The sequence below is a fragment of the Typopeltis vanoorti genome, chromosome 4, assembly GCF_054136105.1.
Source record: "Typopeltis vanoorti isolate ZY-2024b chromosome 4, IOZ_Tvanoo_1.0, whole genome shotgun sequence".
Lineage (NCBI taxonomy): Eukaryota > Metazoa > Arthropoda > Arachnida > Uropygi > Thelyphonidae > Typopeltis > Typopeltis vanoorti.
In genome coordinates this window covers 15,502,858-15,519,704 of record NC_143552.1, presented here as the reverse complement: position 1 = coordinate 15,519,704, position 16,847 = coordinate 15,502,858, and the positions used below count along the sequence as shown (strand labels likewise).

General features: G+C 35.8%; 1 protein-coding gene across 3 annotated transcripts in view; it reads right to left on the bottom strand.

Annotated features, from left to right (window-relative positions):
• Positions 1-4,026, bottom strand: part of Nelf-A (Negative elongation factor A) — a 165,316-nt gene extending 161,290 nt beyond the window's left edge. Inside the window, exon 1 of one of the 3 annotated variants that reach the window (XM_090391011.1) lies at positions 3,804-4,026. In XM_090391011.1, the coding sequence (XP_090247137.1) occupies positions 3,804-4,013 (210 nt within the window). In that variant the 5' untranslated portion in view covers positions 4,014-4,026. Of the gene's footprint in view, positions 1-3,029; positions 3,099-3,799 lie in introns of those variants that run through there. The other 2 variants (XM_090391013.1, XM_090391014.1) reach the window with 2 other exon arrangements.
• Positions 4,027-16,847: the final 12,821 nt, after the last annotated feature.

Here is a 16,847-nt window from a genome sequence, read left to right as displayed (position 1 = left end):
GGGGAAAGAAAGCTATTCAAAGCCATAAATGTGGAAAAGTAGGAGTACAATGAGACTTATTTGTGCCTATGGTCCCAAAAATGTTTCTACTAAGTCAACAACATGTGGAGGAATTTTTCCAAGACATTACAAAATGCAGCTGACACAAAGAAAAAAAATGAAAAGTCAGTCCTTATTGGAGATCTAAACAGCAGATCAGGAGATGAATACCAGAGATATGTGCTGAGAAAATCTGGAAGAAAGAGCAAAGCTAATAATAAGTACTTGCTGGATTTCTCTCTCATTGATTATGTTATTGTGGAAAGTGACATTTTCATGCCAGGGAACATCAGAGTATACAGAGGACTTGAAATAGGAAGTGATCATCATTAGTTAAGCAGAATAAAACTGAAAGATTTTTAAAATAATCAAAGTTGAGCAGCTTTCAAAGGAGAAATGTAGTGAAGGGAAAATGAAAGTTTGAAAATAATAACTGAACCTTTGAGAGACAGGAAAACATTGACAGAATGATTCAGCCATATGCAGTGAAATTGTCTACAAGGATAGAAAAATCGGCACTTCATGGTACACTCAAGAAGTTAAAGCAGTTATGAAAAAAGAAGAAATCATGTTCAAAACTACAAGCAAACTGGCATATGCTGTTAGGGAATACAGAGGGAAATGTAAGAAAAAAGCAGTGTGTAAAAGTAGCTAAACGAAAGTCATGGAAAGACTTGTTTAACTAGAAGCTAAAAGTCTTGGGTGGACTTAATCAGAAGTTAAATGTTAGAAAGCTTACAAAATGTTCAAGAGGCTATTGAGAAAGCTAAAAATGGAGGAAAGAGTACTGTAAAATCATTCAACGATATAAAGGTAACTTGAAAACTGAAGATAAGGACATCCTTAATGTTTGGAATAATTATTTTTGAAAGATTTACATGAAACAAGAAGTCACAGAACCATAATACAAAATATTCAAGAGGAATGATCATGAGTGTGTGTATATATATAATCAAGAGTACTTGTTGGTAGAAACAGTCTTCAAAAATCTGAAATGCGAAAAGGAAGCTGGAGTAGATATTATCAACTAGAAATGCTCAAGAATGGAGGTTCACAGTTGATGTACTGCATAATTCAGAAGGCATGGTCTGAAGATCCAGAATCAGATGACTAGAGTAGAACTCTCATGGCAGCCATCCAAAAAGAGGGAAATAAAACTAAATGTGAGTTGCAGAGTAATTTCCATAATGACTTTTCCAAAAAGATTTTCCCAAACTCAACAACTTATGCAAGCAGACCTAAGGTGCTAACAAAAATTGTTGGAAAGAAACTTGGAACCAGCTGGGTTCAAAACTGAAAAATCATGGGAATATAACAAGGATCTGTAGTTTAATTTCGTAGATCTAAAAAAGGCATATGACAAGGAACTAAGAGAAAAGCAATTCAAAATGCTATAATTATATCGTGTAATGGAACATTGTAAACAGTGATATTTTTATTATTATTATGTGACACCTCCAGGGAGTCCAAAGACTCATTGAGGGAATGCTGTTGTCACAGCATCAAACAATTGATCCCTTCCAACTACTAACTGCACTCAAACTTGCTTAACCGAGTGATATGCAGTCTACATTTAATTAATAAGTCAGTAGTTGGAATTGAAGGAGGTACAGGAAAATGGTTTGATGTAAAATCAGGTGTGAGAAAAGAACATGCAGTATCTATATGGATCACATTATGAAGGAAACTTCATATGCTTATGGTAAAAGATAAAAACAAGTATATGATTTCATATTAAGAATAATTTATTTTATTATTGTCTCTCCTATAGAGTTGTACTTTGAAAGATTGTGAAATGTGAGTGACATAACAGTGGTAGTAAGTATTCAAGAGGAATGCAATCATGAATACATAGTAATACTTAGGAGAGAAAAAGCCATCAGAAACCTGAAATGTGTAAAGAATATAACAGCCTATCATAAGCGGTAAATCACTGTTAGAAATGGAAGTGACATAGAAAGATATTTTTTGATTATGTAAAATCAGATATAAGATTGTGTTTTTATCATCTATATGGATCACACATTGTGAAGCAAAATGACATTAAACCTGATATCAAAGGTGAAAATATCAACATTTTAGAAGATGATATGATACTGCTGAATAAATACTAACTTCAGGATTCTAAATTGAATTACTTCTGTAACAAATTTGGCATAAAAGTCAGCAATGAAAGACAAAACAACGTGAAAAATGAGCAGAAACATCTAAAATATCAATTTCATTCATACTGGAGAATCTAAGGAACATGTAAAATATTTCAGCTATTTAGACAATGTTTTGTGATGATGGGAAATAAAATTTGGAAATGCATAACAGAAGAATCAAAGATAGCCAGCTGAATAAATTTATATGAAATAAGTAAGAAAATAGCCAAAACACTACAACCAGCAGTATACAAGACAGTGCTCAAATAAATTTTAATTTATGGATGTGAGAGTTAGGTTAGGAATAAAGCAGCTGATAAAAGACTAAAGATATGAGGCTTCTGAGAAAAATTAGAGAATGGACAGATATCAATAGCAGAATCATGTTAAAATTGAAGCGTGACATTGTTAGCAGTATGTGAGCAGAGCTAATCTAAGGTGGTATATGATCACTGAATGACAGAAAAGTTTAGCTAAAGGTGTTTGATATCAGCATGACAAAAGGAACGAGGACCATGATGTAGGCGCACCGATACAGTGAGTCTATCAATACTGAAATCCTCACAAACAAAATAATTTGGAAGCAACTGTTCAGAGGTAACTTAAATGCATACAGTATGTAGTACTATTATAGTATCGCATATATGTAGCATAGAAAGTTGATGTTTGATATAGTCTTGTCTAATCCTAAAAATATTCTATGTTGTTATTCTGAGGTTATCAAGGGCATATTCTTTATCACATTAACAGTTTCAATTTGTGCTCCTTCTATACTTTTCTAAAGTAACTCCTTCAAATGTCTTTCTTGTCTTCTAAATCAATTTATGTTCAAAAATAACAAACCTGGAACGTTTTAAGTTCTACAAAATCTGAAAATTTTAATTATCTTCGATGGAAAAGCTTTCTTGTAATAATACTAATAACGCCATGCACATACAACTGCACTTCGCATGCTACTTTATAAGGCAAGGGCATACAGAATTAAAATGCTAGAAATCAGAATGATTATAATCTGGAACACCCAAGATAAAATTTTGTATAATGTACATATAATACAAAACTATACAGCTTTTACGCTCACGCGTGTGGCACAATGTTTATATTTTGCTAGCAGGGAAAGAACTCAAAACAGATTAGATACTATTTAACTGTTTGCTTTATTTATTTTTTTCTTTATTTCCCGTGTTGTATTTTCCATCATTCTGTGTTCAATGGACCGCAATATTTCTTAAAAGCGCCGGTTATCTAAGGAGCTACTGCATTCCGGCTTTCAGCTCGTATGATCAGAGACGCCACAAATCTCTTATTTTAGTAAGCAATATGCATGATTCAAATTTCTTGTATTTGAATTTCTTGGAGGTGTAAAGTAATAGTAATAATGATTTCGAACCATACGGTCGGCACGTTATGAAGTGCCGGTACCACTGATAGTTGTATGCAGCTATCAGTAGTTGTATGCAGTATATATCGTACACATAGCGGATTCATATTTCATATAATTTTCATTTCCTTTCGAGCAGAAAAATTATATTTAACGTAAGAAAGATCACCATCTAGTGATATGCTGTGAATAATAAATACCAACTACTGCGAAATAAGCAAGGAAGACGTACCTACCTCTTCGACGTTCCGCCTTGGAATGTGCAGAAATGATAATAAAAGTTTTAATTTAACCTGAGGCTGCAAATCAATGAAACACTCTCTAATATTCCTAAGAACATCTTGATTTAGCTGTGAACAAATTGAGCCACCCAACCATAGGTCATTACTGGTTCCTAATTTGTTATGTAACCAAAGAGATGTGTCGCTGTCCCTCACATGCGCCATATTGGAAAAACTATACAGCTAGACGCCATGTTGGATAGTCACAAAAATGTACACTTGTTGAATCTGGAAATACGCCACATAGCATAATGTATCCCCCCCCCCCATTTTCTCTCATCCCCTACACAAATACAAATAACGTATAACTAGCATGAAAATCAGTGCACCTATATCACATAAACGAAGAAAGTAAATACTACACTGCATTATACATTAAGTTTAAACTGATGCTATAAAAACACTTTCATTTATGCAGTATTAAAATTAACATGATCAAAATTAACACAAAGCAAACAGGAAAAGAAATAAGTAATGTTCATTATAACTTTGTAAAGTAATTCCTTATTTAATAGTATTATTTATATTATATTAACTTATTGTATGAATTCTCTTCACCGATTGTGTCAACTTTTCGGATACCTCCAGGTGGAAAAGGAAAGTTTTCAATACATCAGGTTTGTGTGAGTAGGTGTTTGGATGTGCTACGTGTAATAATTTGCTTTGCTGTGTTTTATGAAAGAATGAAGTTGGAAAGAACTCGGCTAATTCAAGAAATAAAAGAAAGAAAGAAAGAAAGAAAGAAATGGATTATATATATAAGGCCTCGTTTACTCCCTGTATTATTATTATTATTATTATTATTATTATTATTATCATCATCATTATTATTATTATTATTATTATTATGTGACACCTCCAGGGAGCCAAAGACTCATCAAGGGAGAGTGTGCCAACAGCATCGAATGATTTATCCCCTTCCAATTACTAACCTATTATTATTATTCGTAACACCTCCAAGGAGTCAGAAGACTCATCGCGGGAGGACACCCACCAGTCATCACTACTATACCGAACCTCTACTACATCATCTACATCAACGACATCTACTGCCCACACCCACCACTACAGCAAGTATTTTTTGTCTGTAAATTGTGTCGTTCTGAAGGGCTGATTTGTCTGTAAATTGCGTGTGTTCTGAAGGGCTGATTTGTCTGTATGCTGGATGAAATACCCTATTTTCCTGGAGTAAAAACCCTGCTACCTCAATATGAGATCGGCTAACTCACCTTCAAATGAAAAAGGCCATATAAAGATTCCTCCCTTCACAACGGGAATCGAATTTAGGCCTTTTCTAATCGAAGGGTGCAACCTACCGTGGTCTTACAATTGCGCTATGGAGGCAAACCTTTAGCGGACCAAGAAATATCTCCATCGATTCCTTCAATTTTATTCCCCTGACCTCTTGCCTACTGAAATGTATAGGATATGCTTTGATCTGATTTGGGAAAAAAGGATTAAAACCTAGCTTATAAAATTGCTTGGTATTTTTAACATAGTATACCCAAGTTAAAAAACTTTCTGCATCTTACTGTCATCCGGAGATATTTCTTCAATAAGGTCAAAGTACCTTGTGGCAACTTCTTTAGGGAAAATTTATAAGCTCTACATTACTTCACACTTGGCATTTTTATGGTCTGGTTCCCACTGATGAGACCTCAATAAAGGTCGAAACCGGTCTGGGTAGTGACCCTTGCCTTTAATGCATAGCATCATACATCTCAGCAAGGGGATGTGCTTTGCAGAAAAATACTAAGGAGAGTGATCGGACCTTACTCCACCTTTACACGAGTTGCCTCAGACTTGCACTACGTGCAGGTGCAAACTTGATTTACTTGTCTGTTTGCTTACTTGGGAAATAAAAGATTAAAACCTAGCTTATAAAATTGCTTGGTATCTTTAACATAGTCCAAGTTAAAAAACTTTCTATATATATATATGTGTGTGTGTGTGTGTGTGTGCGTGTGTGTGTGTAGAAAGTATTTTACCTTGAGTATAATAAATGTTAAAGATACCAAGCTATTTTAATATATATATATATATATATATATATATATATATATATATATATATATATATATATATCAAATCAAATCAAATCAAATCAGCTAACGCCTTTTTATTCCCGTATACGGGTATTAGGCGAAGCCATTTAGCACTATCTAACTTTTGGAGACTGAGTGGGCAGTTCAATCTCCACTGGTACCGATCAGAGATAGATGGCCCAAGGCTATCACTAATTAAACGGTACACAGTGAAGAGAGACGGCTCAAATGTGCCGCCATCTCGTGGTCCCTAACCCTAACACAATATATTTAATGTCTGAAATAATGTGGGTTCTACGGTCGATTTTCTTGAGTTTACGGGACGAAAAACCCGATATATATATATATATATATATATATATATATATATATGCATGGAGGTTCGTTTACTCAGTTGCTAAACATATTTTTTAAAAGAATTGAATGATATAAACCGAGAGAAAAGGAAAAAGGTTTAATAATATCACACGACTAGTTTCGGATTTTTACAGCCTTCTTCAGGTGTTTTTATAACAGAAAAGAAAAAAACATTAAACATTGAAGATAAAAACTGTGAACAGCACAGGAAAGTCCCTATACATATTTAACGTGAAAACGTTGTAGTTAACGTATTCAAAGCTGTTCCTTCGTTGGCCATGTTGTTGGATGAGTGCGTGAGTATAGCATCTCGTGGCGCTAGTATTTGATCACAGCAGAATGACAGTCTGGGAGGGTATAGCTTAAGTTATTATTTAACTGTACAGGATTGAGGATGATTTCTCTAGATTCTACAATTTTTCTCTTCAATTCGTCATGGCAACGGAAAATATTGTTAGATATCCCAAAGGATTGTATGACTATGGTTTTCATCATCAGAATCGGCCGAAAAAAGGATATGGCTGGATAAAGCACTGGCACGTGTTCTCTTGTAAGCGATGTCCCTCCTGTGCTCCTCCATGCGCAATTCAATAGACTTATCCGTCTGGCCAAAGTAAGGAATGTCGCAGTCACACCATATCTTATACACACCGGGATATTTTAGATTCTGATGGCTAGGCTTTGGAGGGCTCACTGGAGAGCGGATCATAGGAAGCAGAGTAAATAAAGTTGTAATGTTATATTTTTTGAGAACCTTGGCTAATTTACTGAGCTTATGTATGGTATAGATATATTGTCTTTAACATTATTCATTTCTTCAGTATGGTAACTAGGAGGATTAAAAAGGATTTTTTTAGTAATGTTTGAGAATAACCATTCAGTCTGAAATTAGATCTAAGAAAATCGATTTGTTTATGAAGTTCATCTGTGTCGTCAAGAAGGGAGTGAGCTCTATGTCCCAAAGTAGAAACAATTCCAAGTTTCTGAAGAGGGAAATGATGGGACTGAATATGAAGATATCTGTTGATGTGTGTAGGTTTTCTGTGCATCGAACTTTTAAGTTTTTCAGAAGAACGGGTCAGTTTCACGTCCAGAAAAGGCAGGGAACCATTAGTTTCAAACTCAGCCGTGAATTGGATATTCGAATGTTGACTATTGAGATGTTCAAGGAAATTCAGGAGAGAATGACGTCCATGGCTGCAAATGAGGAAAATGTTGTCCACATATCGTTTCCAAATTCTAGGTGCCAAGGAATAGGAAGGGATAGCTTTAACTTCAAAATCTTCCAGATAAATGTTCGCAAGAACAGGAGATAAAGGAGATGAAAGCACTGAATGCAATGAGACTTACTCATTGCATCCAGACTTGCAATAAGTAAGTCTGCATACTTTTGATTTCAAGACACCATCTACAAGCAAAATCATGGTCTAGCAATGGGACCAAGTACAGGAAACTGTCTCCTGTACTTGCCAACATTTATCTGGAAGATTTTGAAGTTATCTCTTCCTATTCCTTAGCATCTATAATTTGGAAACGATATGTGGACGACATTTTCCTCATTTGGAGCCATGGACGTGATTCTCTTATAGATTTCCTTGAACATCTCAGTAGTCAACACTTGAATATCCAATTTACGGCTGAGTTTGAAACTAATGGTTTCCTGCCTTTTCTGGACATAAAACTGACCCGTTCTTCTGAAAAACTTAAAATTTCGATGTACAGGAAACATACACATATCTCCATAGTCGGTCCCATCATTTCCCTCTTCAGAAACTTGGAATTATTTCTACTTTGGGACATAAAGCTCGCTCTCTTTTTGACGACCCAGATGAACTTCGTAAAGAAATCAATTTTCTTAGATCAACTTTCAAACTGAATAGTTATTCTCAAAAAATTACTAAAAAAATTCCTTTTTAATCCTCCTAGTCGCCATACTGAAGAAAAGAATAATCTTAAAGGCAATATATCTATACCATACATAAGCTCAGTTCTCAAAAATTAGCCAAGTTTCTTAAAAAATATAACATTAGAACTTTATTTACTCTGCTTTCCATGATTCGCTCTCTAGTGAGACGTCCGAAGCCTAGTCACCACAATCAAAAATATCCCGGTGTGTATAAGATATGGTGTGACTGCGACATTCCTTACTTTGGCCAGACGGATAAGTCTATTGAATTGCGCATGTAGGAGCACAGGAGGGACATCGCTTACCAGAGATCACGTGCCAGTGCTTTATCCAGCCATATGCTTTTTTCGGCCGACTCTGATGTTGAAAATCATAGTCATACAATCCTTTGGGATAGATTTAACATCCGTTGTCATGACGAATTGGAAAGAAACATTGTAGAATATACAGGGTGTTCGGGATAAATTTGACAGTTTCGTAAGGAAAAAGAAAATCTTCTTTGTATCTATTAAATTTAATGAATTGACAAAAAAACATTCCAGGCAGAGTTAATTACAATACTATCAACAAGATTTACTCAAAATAACCACCATTAGCATCGATCACAGCTTCAATTCTGCTTCGGAACCTCGAACAAGCTGATGCTACAGTCTCCCTGGGAAGGGCCGCAAAAACTGTTTTAATTTTATCCATTAACTGGGCTTTTGTATTACCGGAAGTGCGATTGGTGTCTTTTTCAACTGCGCCCCATACAAAATAATCCATGGGGTTAAGGTCTGGGGAGTTTGGAGGCCAAACATTTGGACTGGTGAAGTCGTAGAAATTTTCAGACAACCATTTTTGACTTTTCCCAGAGGTGTGGCAAGGGGCCGAATCCTGCTGCCATACATACGGCCTACCATTGGCTACCCTTGTTATCCAGGGCTTGACTACAGTTAGCAACTCCACGAACAAAGCCCGAATTCCAATGCCAGGGTTCTTCAACACCTGTTCCTGCAGATTTGCGAGGAATTCTGCTGTACGAACGCAATCAGATCGTCTGCTAGGGATCTTTCTTCTTGCTACATCCTCGTAGTCACCATTGCAAATCTCTAGTTCATGCCTGATTGTTTTTACTGTATTCAGGGAGCATTGGGCAGCAGTCGTAATATCCTTATTTTGATGGCGGGCACGAATCATCATGATACAAGTTATTCTCTTCCATGATTCAGGTGGGTTCCAGCTATCCATCCTTTCTGACATCTTGTATGTGAATGAAGAAGGGTCCAAACTTTTAAATGAAGAGAAGTGTGTGTTAATACATGTAACTTACGGAAAAATATAATTAATTATAAATATGTCAAATTTATCCCGAACACCCTGTATATATATATATAGGGAGTAAGCGAAGCCTTTTAGCACTATCTAACTTTGGATACTGAGTGGGCAGCTGATTTATATATATATATATATATTTGCCGCCGGAGCTGTATGTAATAGATGTACATGGCGGCATAAGAAAGGTTGTTATGAAATTTTGTATGTACCTGAAAGGCTTACCAGCTCTGCACGTAAACACCTCCGAAGTCAGTCTGAAAGGTTCAAAAAACTTTTCGATGGCCTGCAACTTACAATCAAAAGATAGCACAGAACAGAACAAATTGCGGACCGAACTTGAAACTTAAGATGAAAGAATCATGCCGAATTCTTCGGGGGTTACAAACTTCGTGCGATGTCTCAGAGAAGGATAATAAAAAGGGAGTGATCCAAGCATAAAAGGCTTCCCGGTTCCAGTCCAGGACAGAGAGCGAGGGCTACCAGACGTTCCCGAAGAAGGAAAGGTTTCCAGTCATCGCCAGAGAGAGAGGGAACAGATTCGGGAGTCCATAAGAGAGTCAGTTGGCGGCAATTACTGTCATTGGAGATGGCTGTTCGAACTGTTGAAGACGGAAGTTGTCCAGGCTTTTTCGGCGAGCCAAAGCAGAGGAGAAAAGGCGATGCAAATTGCCCTAAGCAACTTTGCTCGGAAGTTTTTCTTTTTCGCCGTGGGAGAACAACCTTTTGCCGGTCGTAGTTCACAGCCCACTATTTTCCCGTTGAGATATATTACTGAAGTCAGACATTAATGAGGAAGCTCAAAATCTGAGAATGAAAGAAATGCCATAAGACTAGTGAAAGGCTTGACTGAATGTGCGATGCAGTCTTTTGTATTTGCCTTCTCATAGTAGGTTGTATATAGATGTTTAAGAGATTATTTAATAGTAGTAAGAATTGTCATTAAGAGAATCAATTGGCATATTTGAAGTTGATATAACGTTTGTAAAAGTAACTTAACAGATAGTTAACCTCTTTGCAAGTAAACTAGGAGTTTAATAAGTGAAAATTGTAAGCAGAGAGTAAATAAGTTTTTGAGTTAAAGAGATTAATTATTGTTGAAGTAAAAAGGTTCTAATTTATGCTAAAGATTTTATAAATGGATAGAAAAAGCAAACTCCCTAATGCCTGTTTGTTTATTTTTACAACTGCACTGTTCCTAAATAAATAGACTTTTGAGCGGGAAACTAAGTGATATAGCCGAAGCGTAAAGTTAAGTAAAAGAATAGACCACAACTGTTTGCGTAAAGTTTTATTGAAGGAATATGTGTTAGAGAGAGAAATCTGCCAGCCGTATTATTGAGTTTTATGCTAACTAAATGATATTAGTGGCGCAGTCTAAATTAAATAAATTTTCTTGTATCTCAGGCTGCCGCCTTCTGCACTGCGAACCAATGAATCAGTGATAGCCTTGGGCCAGCTATCTCTCTGATTGGCTACGAGTGGAGATTGAACTGTCCACTCACTGCGCACCAATGAATCAGTGATAGCCTTGGGCCAGCTATCTCTCTGATTGGCTATGAGTGGAGATTGAACTGTCCACTCAATCTCCAAAAGTTATATAGGGTAAACGTCCCCGCCTACTCCCTATACGGGAACAAATAGGCGTTAGTTGATGATGATGGTGATGTATCTCAGGCATAAAACTCGCAATGCGAAGGGTAGATAAACATAGTATGTAATAATATAAGCAAGAAAGATTCAGAGAGAGAAAGCGCGCCCAGCTAAAATAGAATAATGGTTTATGAAGATATAGATAATATAGAAAGTATAGAGCAAAAGACATTACAAGTAATAAAAAAAACACATTATTACAATGGCGCCGCATTCGTTTACAACACTTTAGTAGGAAAGAGGTCAGGTGGATAAAATATTATTATTATTATTATTAGTGACAACTCCAAGGAGTCCGATGTCTCATCGCGGGAGGACACCTACTATACAACACTCCACCTCCACTACTACACCAAAGCTCTACTATACAGCTAGTATTTTTGTCTGTAAATTGCGTGTTTTCTAAAAGGCCTATTTGTCTGTATGCGGGATGAAAAACCCGAGTTTCAGGGAGAAAAAACCCTGTTACCTCCGTATGAGATCGGCTAACTCACCTTCAATTTAAAAAGTCCATATAAAGATTCCTACCGTCATGACGTGAATCGCACTTTGGCCTTTTTTAATCGAAGGGCGCAACGAACCGTCGTTCTTCCATTTGTGCTACGGAGGCGCTATTGCAAAATTGCAAAATTCGGATCTAAAGCATTGAAGGTTAAATATCATATTAGCAGGATTGCTAGGAAAAAATAGATGGAATCTATTGAGATATTTCTTGGTCTGCTAAAGATTGTAACCTTAAGATAAGGCAGAATAAGTGAGGTTTTTTCTAAAGACCAGAGGTTGACAGAATGATAGAAGAGGAGGAGGAGTTGGCTCGGTTATTGAGCTGAACATTAAATGGTTGTTGATCCCCAGCTTGTGTTCTTGCAGTTTTGGAAGAAAGCGAAGAAGTGGCTGACATCGACTAGAGTAGACAAATTTATAAGATTTGGAGTTCAAAAACATTGCTACCTATGCTGAGAAAGATAAGTTTTTATTGAACTTTTTTACTGATTACATTTATATTCTTATTGAATACAATGCGGCATGATAGGAACGAACGTTTCACTAGATCTAAATTAGTCGACTGCAAGAAATGCTACATGTGCTCATTGAAGAATGCAAAATCGAATTTAAACAGAGAATGGCAAGACAGCCCATAGCAAGTGCGATATAAATTTAGATGATTCGAGAAAGAAGGGAATGAACGTATAGCCCTATGGAAGTAGCCGTTGTACCCATAGTGTTTAGTTCATATTTCGAATTTAGTCGCCAACTAGAGGAACTTTTTCTAACTCTTTCTTTGACCGGTTCTTGAGTTAGTTAATCTCTAGCACTGGCAGGTGGACTTTTTCTCCTGGAAACTCAACAAAATCGACAGTAGAATCCACGTTCTTTAATAATAAAGATAATAAAAATATGGTATTTCAGTTATGGACGAAATAGCGTCATTATCTGCCGTCTTTTCACGGGACGTCGTTTATAATTAGCGATAGTGGGTCAGTTATCTTTGTCCTCTCAGTCTCTAAAATGTTAAATAGTCTTAAACGGCCTTGACTATTCCCTTATAGAGGAATAAAAGGCATTAGCAGGAATGGACAGTATTGAATTAAGTGAAGTTTAATTGTAATTAATTACGTTTGAAGTAGAGCAACATCATAAGTTAACAAGATCCAACAAAGGCAATTACAACTTTAAATCGAATTAAGATTAAATCTGTGAGAAAAGATGAAACGCCGTCAAAGAAGTGCCAAATTAATAAACGATAGCATAGGAACTTATAAACTAACTTAAAAATATAATTTTGTCGATTGCAACGAGAACTGACTGCTGGGTTATAGTGCTGAGAGACAAGTAATGAGTAGTATTGTGTGTGCAGATTAAAAGTAGAATTAGGTTGTATTTGAAACTCAAAGAGATAAACGGAATTGTATGATACGAAGATGCTATATTTGGGCCATGGCAGGTAGATATAATTGAGGGTGTGATGGTTCTGAGACGGTGAGTGAAAGAGATAAAGTAGATAAAGAGATAAAGTGAAAGAGATAAAGTGAAATTGATGTTAGTATGCAAGCATTCTAAAAGTTAAAAACTTTTAGATGGCTTGTGTACTAAGCGATCAAAAGATTTTTATTGCAAAATATACTTTCAGAATTATATTATTCAATATGACTGGAGAAGATTAGCATTGTGGGCAGAGAAGAAAAGGTTATATATCATTTAAATGTGGAAAATTGCAAAATTCGGATCTAAAGCATTGAAGTTTAAACATCATATTAGTAGGATTGCATATAAGAAGATTAAGGATGCTAGTGGTTGCTGATAGGTTATAGTGCAATTATTAAAAATTAACAGAAAGGAAAACATAGCGTGAAGATACAACTAATAAGTAAATTATTGTTCTATTTGCCTTTAGCTGACTTCATGTGAATTATTGGGTGCATGTCTCTTTGCCTGGAATTCAGATATAGATTCATTAAGGAGAGATGGCCAAAGGGTTCAGAGACGCATGTTTTGTGTCTAGCCAATACCACATGCAACTTTTAAAGAAATCATTATTTAATTACTAGTTTTGTACACCATACGTATACTTCCCCAGATTAAGAAAGGAATAGAGAAAACTATACACATAGAGATTTCTGAATTAACAACTGCTATTGTTCAAATTAAACTTGAACTAGATGTTAAAAAGTAGTGTAGCAAGATGCCAGCCGCTTGTCTCATTGTTGCAGTGTGTTGTATAATTTATTTCATAGCCTATTTCATTACTACACAGGCCTTTTATACGTGCTGCTCATAGCTAATTTACGATGAGACATCGGTTTTATTACATTGAATAGGACATCATATAATTTTACTCACCTTATTCAACTGCCAGTGAATTTGCTGTTTTTCTTTGGTTTTAGAATACCAGTCCTAATTTATGTGCACGTGTTTCCTTGACGTCCTTGAAGTGTTATTTTTTACGGATTTCTTCAGGTCGATCTGAAGAAATCCGTAAAAAATGAAGAAATCCTGCGTGCCCAACATAACAAATGCAGCAAGTACGGAAGATTTTGTACGTTCCTGGAAGTTTAAGAGGTGGGGAAGATTGTTTCAGAGATCTTATCATCACAAATATTTCGTAGTGGTCAAAAGGCAGATTTTCAGCTGTATCATTTTAAAACTTTTGCTATTTTATCCATGTAGCTCAGTATAAGTGACGAGTGCATCCTCTGCGCTAGACGCTCAAAGATAGACTTATAGTTCAAGTCTAGTAGCCGACTGGAGGAACTTTTTCTAAGCCTTTCTTCGACTGGTTCCCAGGTTAGTTGATTTCTGGAATCGCCAAGTGGGATTTTTCTTCCTTAAACTAAAAAAAATCGACTGTAGAACCCACATTATTTCAGACAATAACAGATCGTGTTGGTGAGATACCAAGAAATGGCAACATTTGTTTGCAGGTATCTTCATCGGTGGCCACCTATAATTAGTGATGGCCATAGGCCAGCTATCTCTGCAGGGTTATTATCTGTGGAGATTGAACTTCCCACTCAGACTCCAAAAGCTAGATGGAGTGAAAAGGGCTCGACTACTCCCTATAAGGGAACAAAAGGCGTTAGTTTATTATCATCATTATTATTATTAAAAAAATCAGCTAACGCCTATGTTGTTCCCGTATAGGGAGTAGGCGGGGCCGTTTACCCTATCTAACTTGGAGACTGAGTGGGCAGTTCAATCTCCACTAGTAGCCAATCAGAGAGATAGCTGGCCCAAGGCTATCACTGATTCATCGGTATGCAGTGAAGAAGGCGGCAAGCTAGTGCCGCCATCTCGTGGTCTCTAACCCTAACACAATATTTTTAATGTCTGAAAATAGTGTGGGTTCTATGGTCGATTTTCTTGAGTTTACGGGACGAAAAACCCGCTATCCAGTGCCAGAGATCGACTAACTTGGGAACCGGCCGAAAAAAGGCTTAGAAAAATTTCCTCTAGTCGGCGACTAGATTTGAACCACCAAATCCTTTCTTCGTGTGGTCAGGCGCCGTAGAGTGCAAACGTCACTTCTATTGAGCTATACAGTCTCTTTATAATAATAATAATAATAACAATAATAATAATAATATATATATATATATATATATATATATATATATATATATATATATATATATATATATATGAGAGAGAGAGCCTGTAGCTCAGTGGATCTGCGTTTACACCCCTCGGCGCTTGATCACAAGAAGAAAGACTGGGTTTCGAATATACTAGGCGACTAGAGGATATTTTTTAAGCCTTTTTTTCGACCGCTTCCAGAGTGAGTCGATCTCTGGCACACACAGGCGGATTTTTCTCCCGGAAACTCGGATTTTTCGTCCTGCACTCTCAAGAAAATCAAACGTAGAACTCACACTATTTCAGACATTAAATATATTGTTTTAGGGCTAGGGACCAAAAGATGGCGGCACTTGTTGAGTCATTCTCTTCACTGCTTGCTGTTTAATTAGTGATAGCCTTTCACCAGCTATCTCTGATTGGTTGCCAGTGGAGATTTGTACATTCCTTGATGTTAAAGAGGTGGGGAAGATTGTTTTAGAGATCTTATCATCATAAATATTTTGGACGTTTAAGCTGGGAACCAGTCGAAGAAAGGCTTAGAGAAAGCTCCTTTGGCGGGGACTAGACTTGAACTATAAGTCTATCTTTGGGAGTCTAGCGCAGAGGATGATACATCACTTCCACTGAGCTACATGGATAAAATAGCAAAAGTTTTAAAACGATACGGCTGGAAAGCTGCCTTTTGACCACTACAAAATATTTAAATATTTATGATGATAAGACCTCTGAAACAATCTTCCACACCTTTTAAACGTCCAGGATTATTATTTATTATTTCATTTTATCTGTAAAATGTTTAATGTAAGGTAAAGAAACAACCATTCTAGTTGTCTTGTTATTGTACAGACTCTGGGATATCCTGGGTTATTTAATATCTCAGAACTATCAATTGCATCTTTAGCTAGAATTTCTGTTCTATGGCTGATATTTCTGAGATGCGCAGCTACAATCGCGCTTATCCAAGATAAAACGTTCTACTTGTTTCCCAGAGTTTAACTAACTTGAGAATCTACTAATCCTTCTAAAAACGTCTTCTACTCGACGACTATAATCGAGCCTATAACAGCATTTCTTCTCGTGCGTCTAGCAGATAGACTTGCTAGTATCAGTTTGACAAAAATCTAGATGAATTTGTATTCTAAGGCTAGTATCAAACCTATAATAGTGTTTTTGCTAACAGGGCAAACCTGTTAGCAAACATTGCAACATAATTTTTTGACAAAGTTTATTATCATCTTCACATATAGAGATTATTTAGAAATGTACGACTGAAGTATTACTATTACATTTTTTTTTCATTACAAATATTCAGTACATAATGTTAAAATGAATATCTTATTTAAATTAAATGTGTATATAATAATAATAATAATAATAATAATAATAATAATAATAATAATAATAATAATAATAATAATAATAATAATAATGTATTTTGCACTTTCCCCATATATTTACAATGATTCATCTAATGTGTTAAGAGAGAGAGATTTTTATATTAACGGTACTGGATGTGGAATAATTTTATATAAATATGAAATTATTTACATTTACATAATTCCTTTTTTTGTTTTTGTCATTTACATTTCTTTCAGTCTGTAGTTCATTTTAATTCACAAATCATATTTACAGTTGATTATTTTGTTA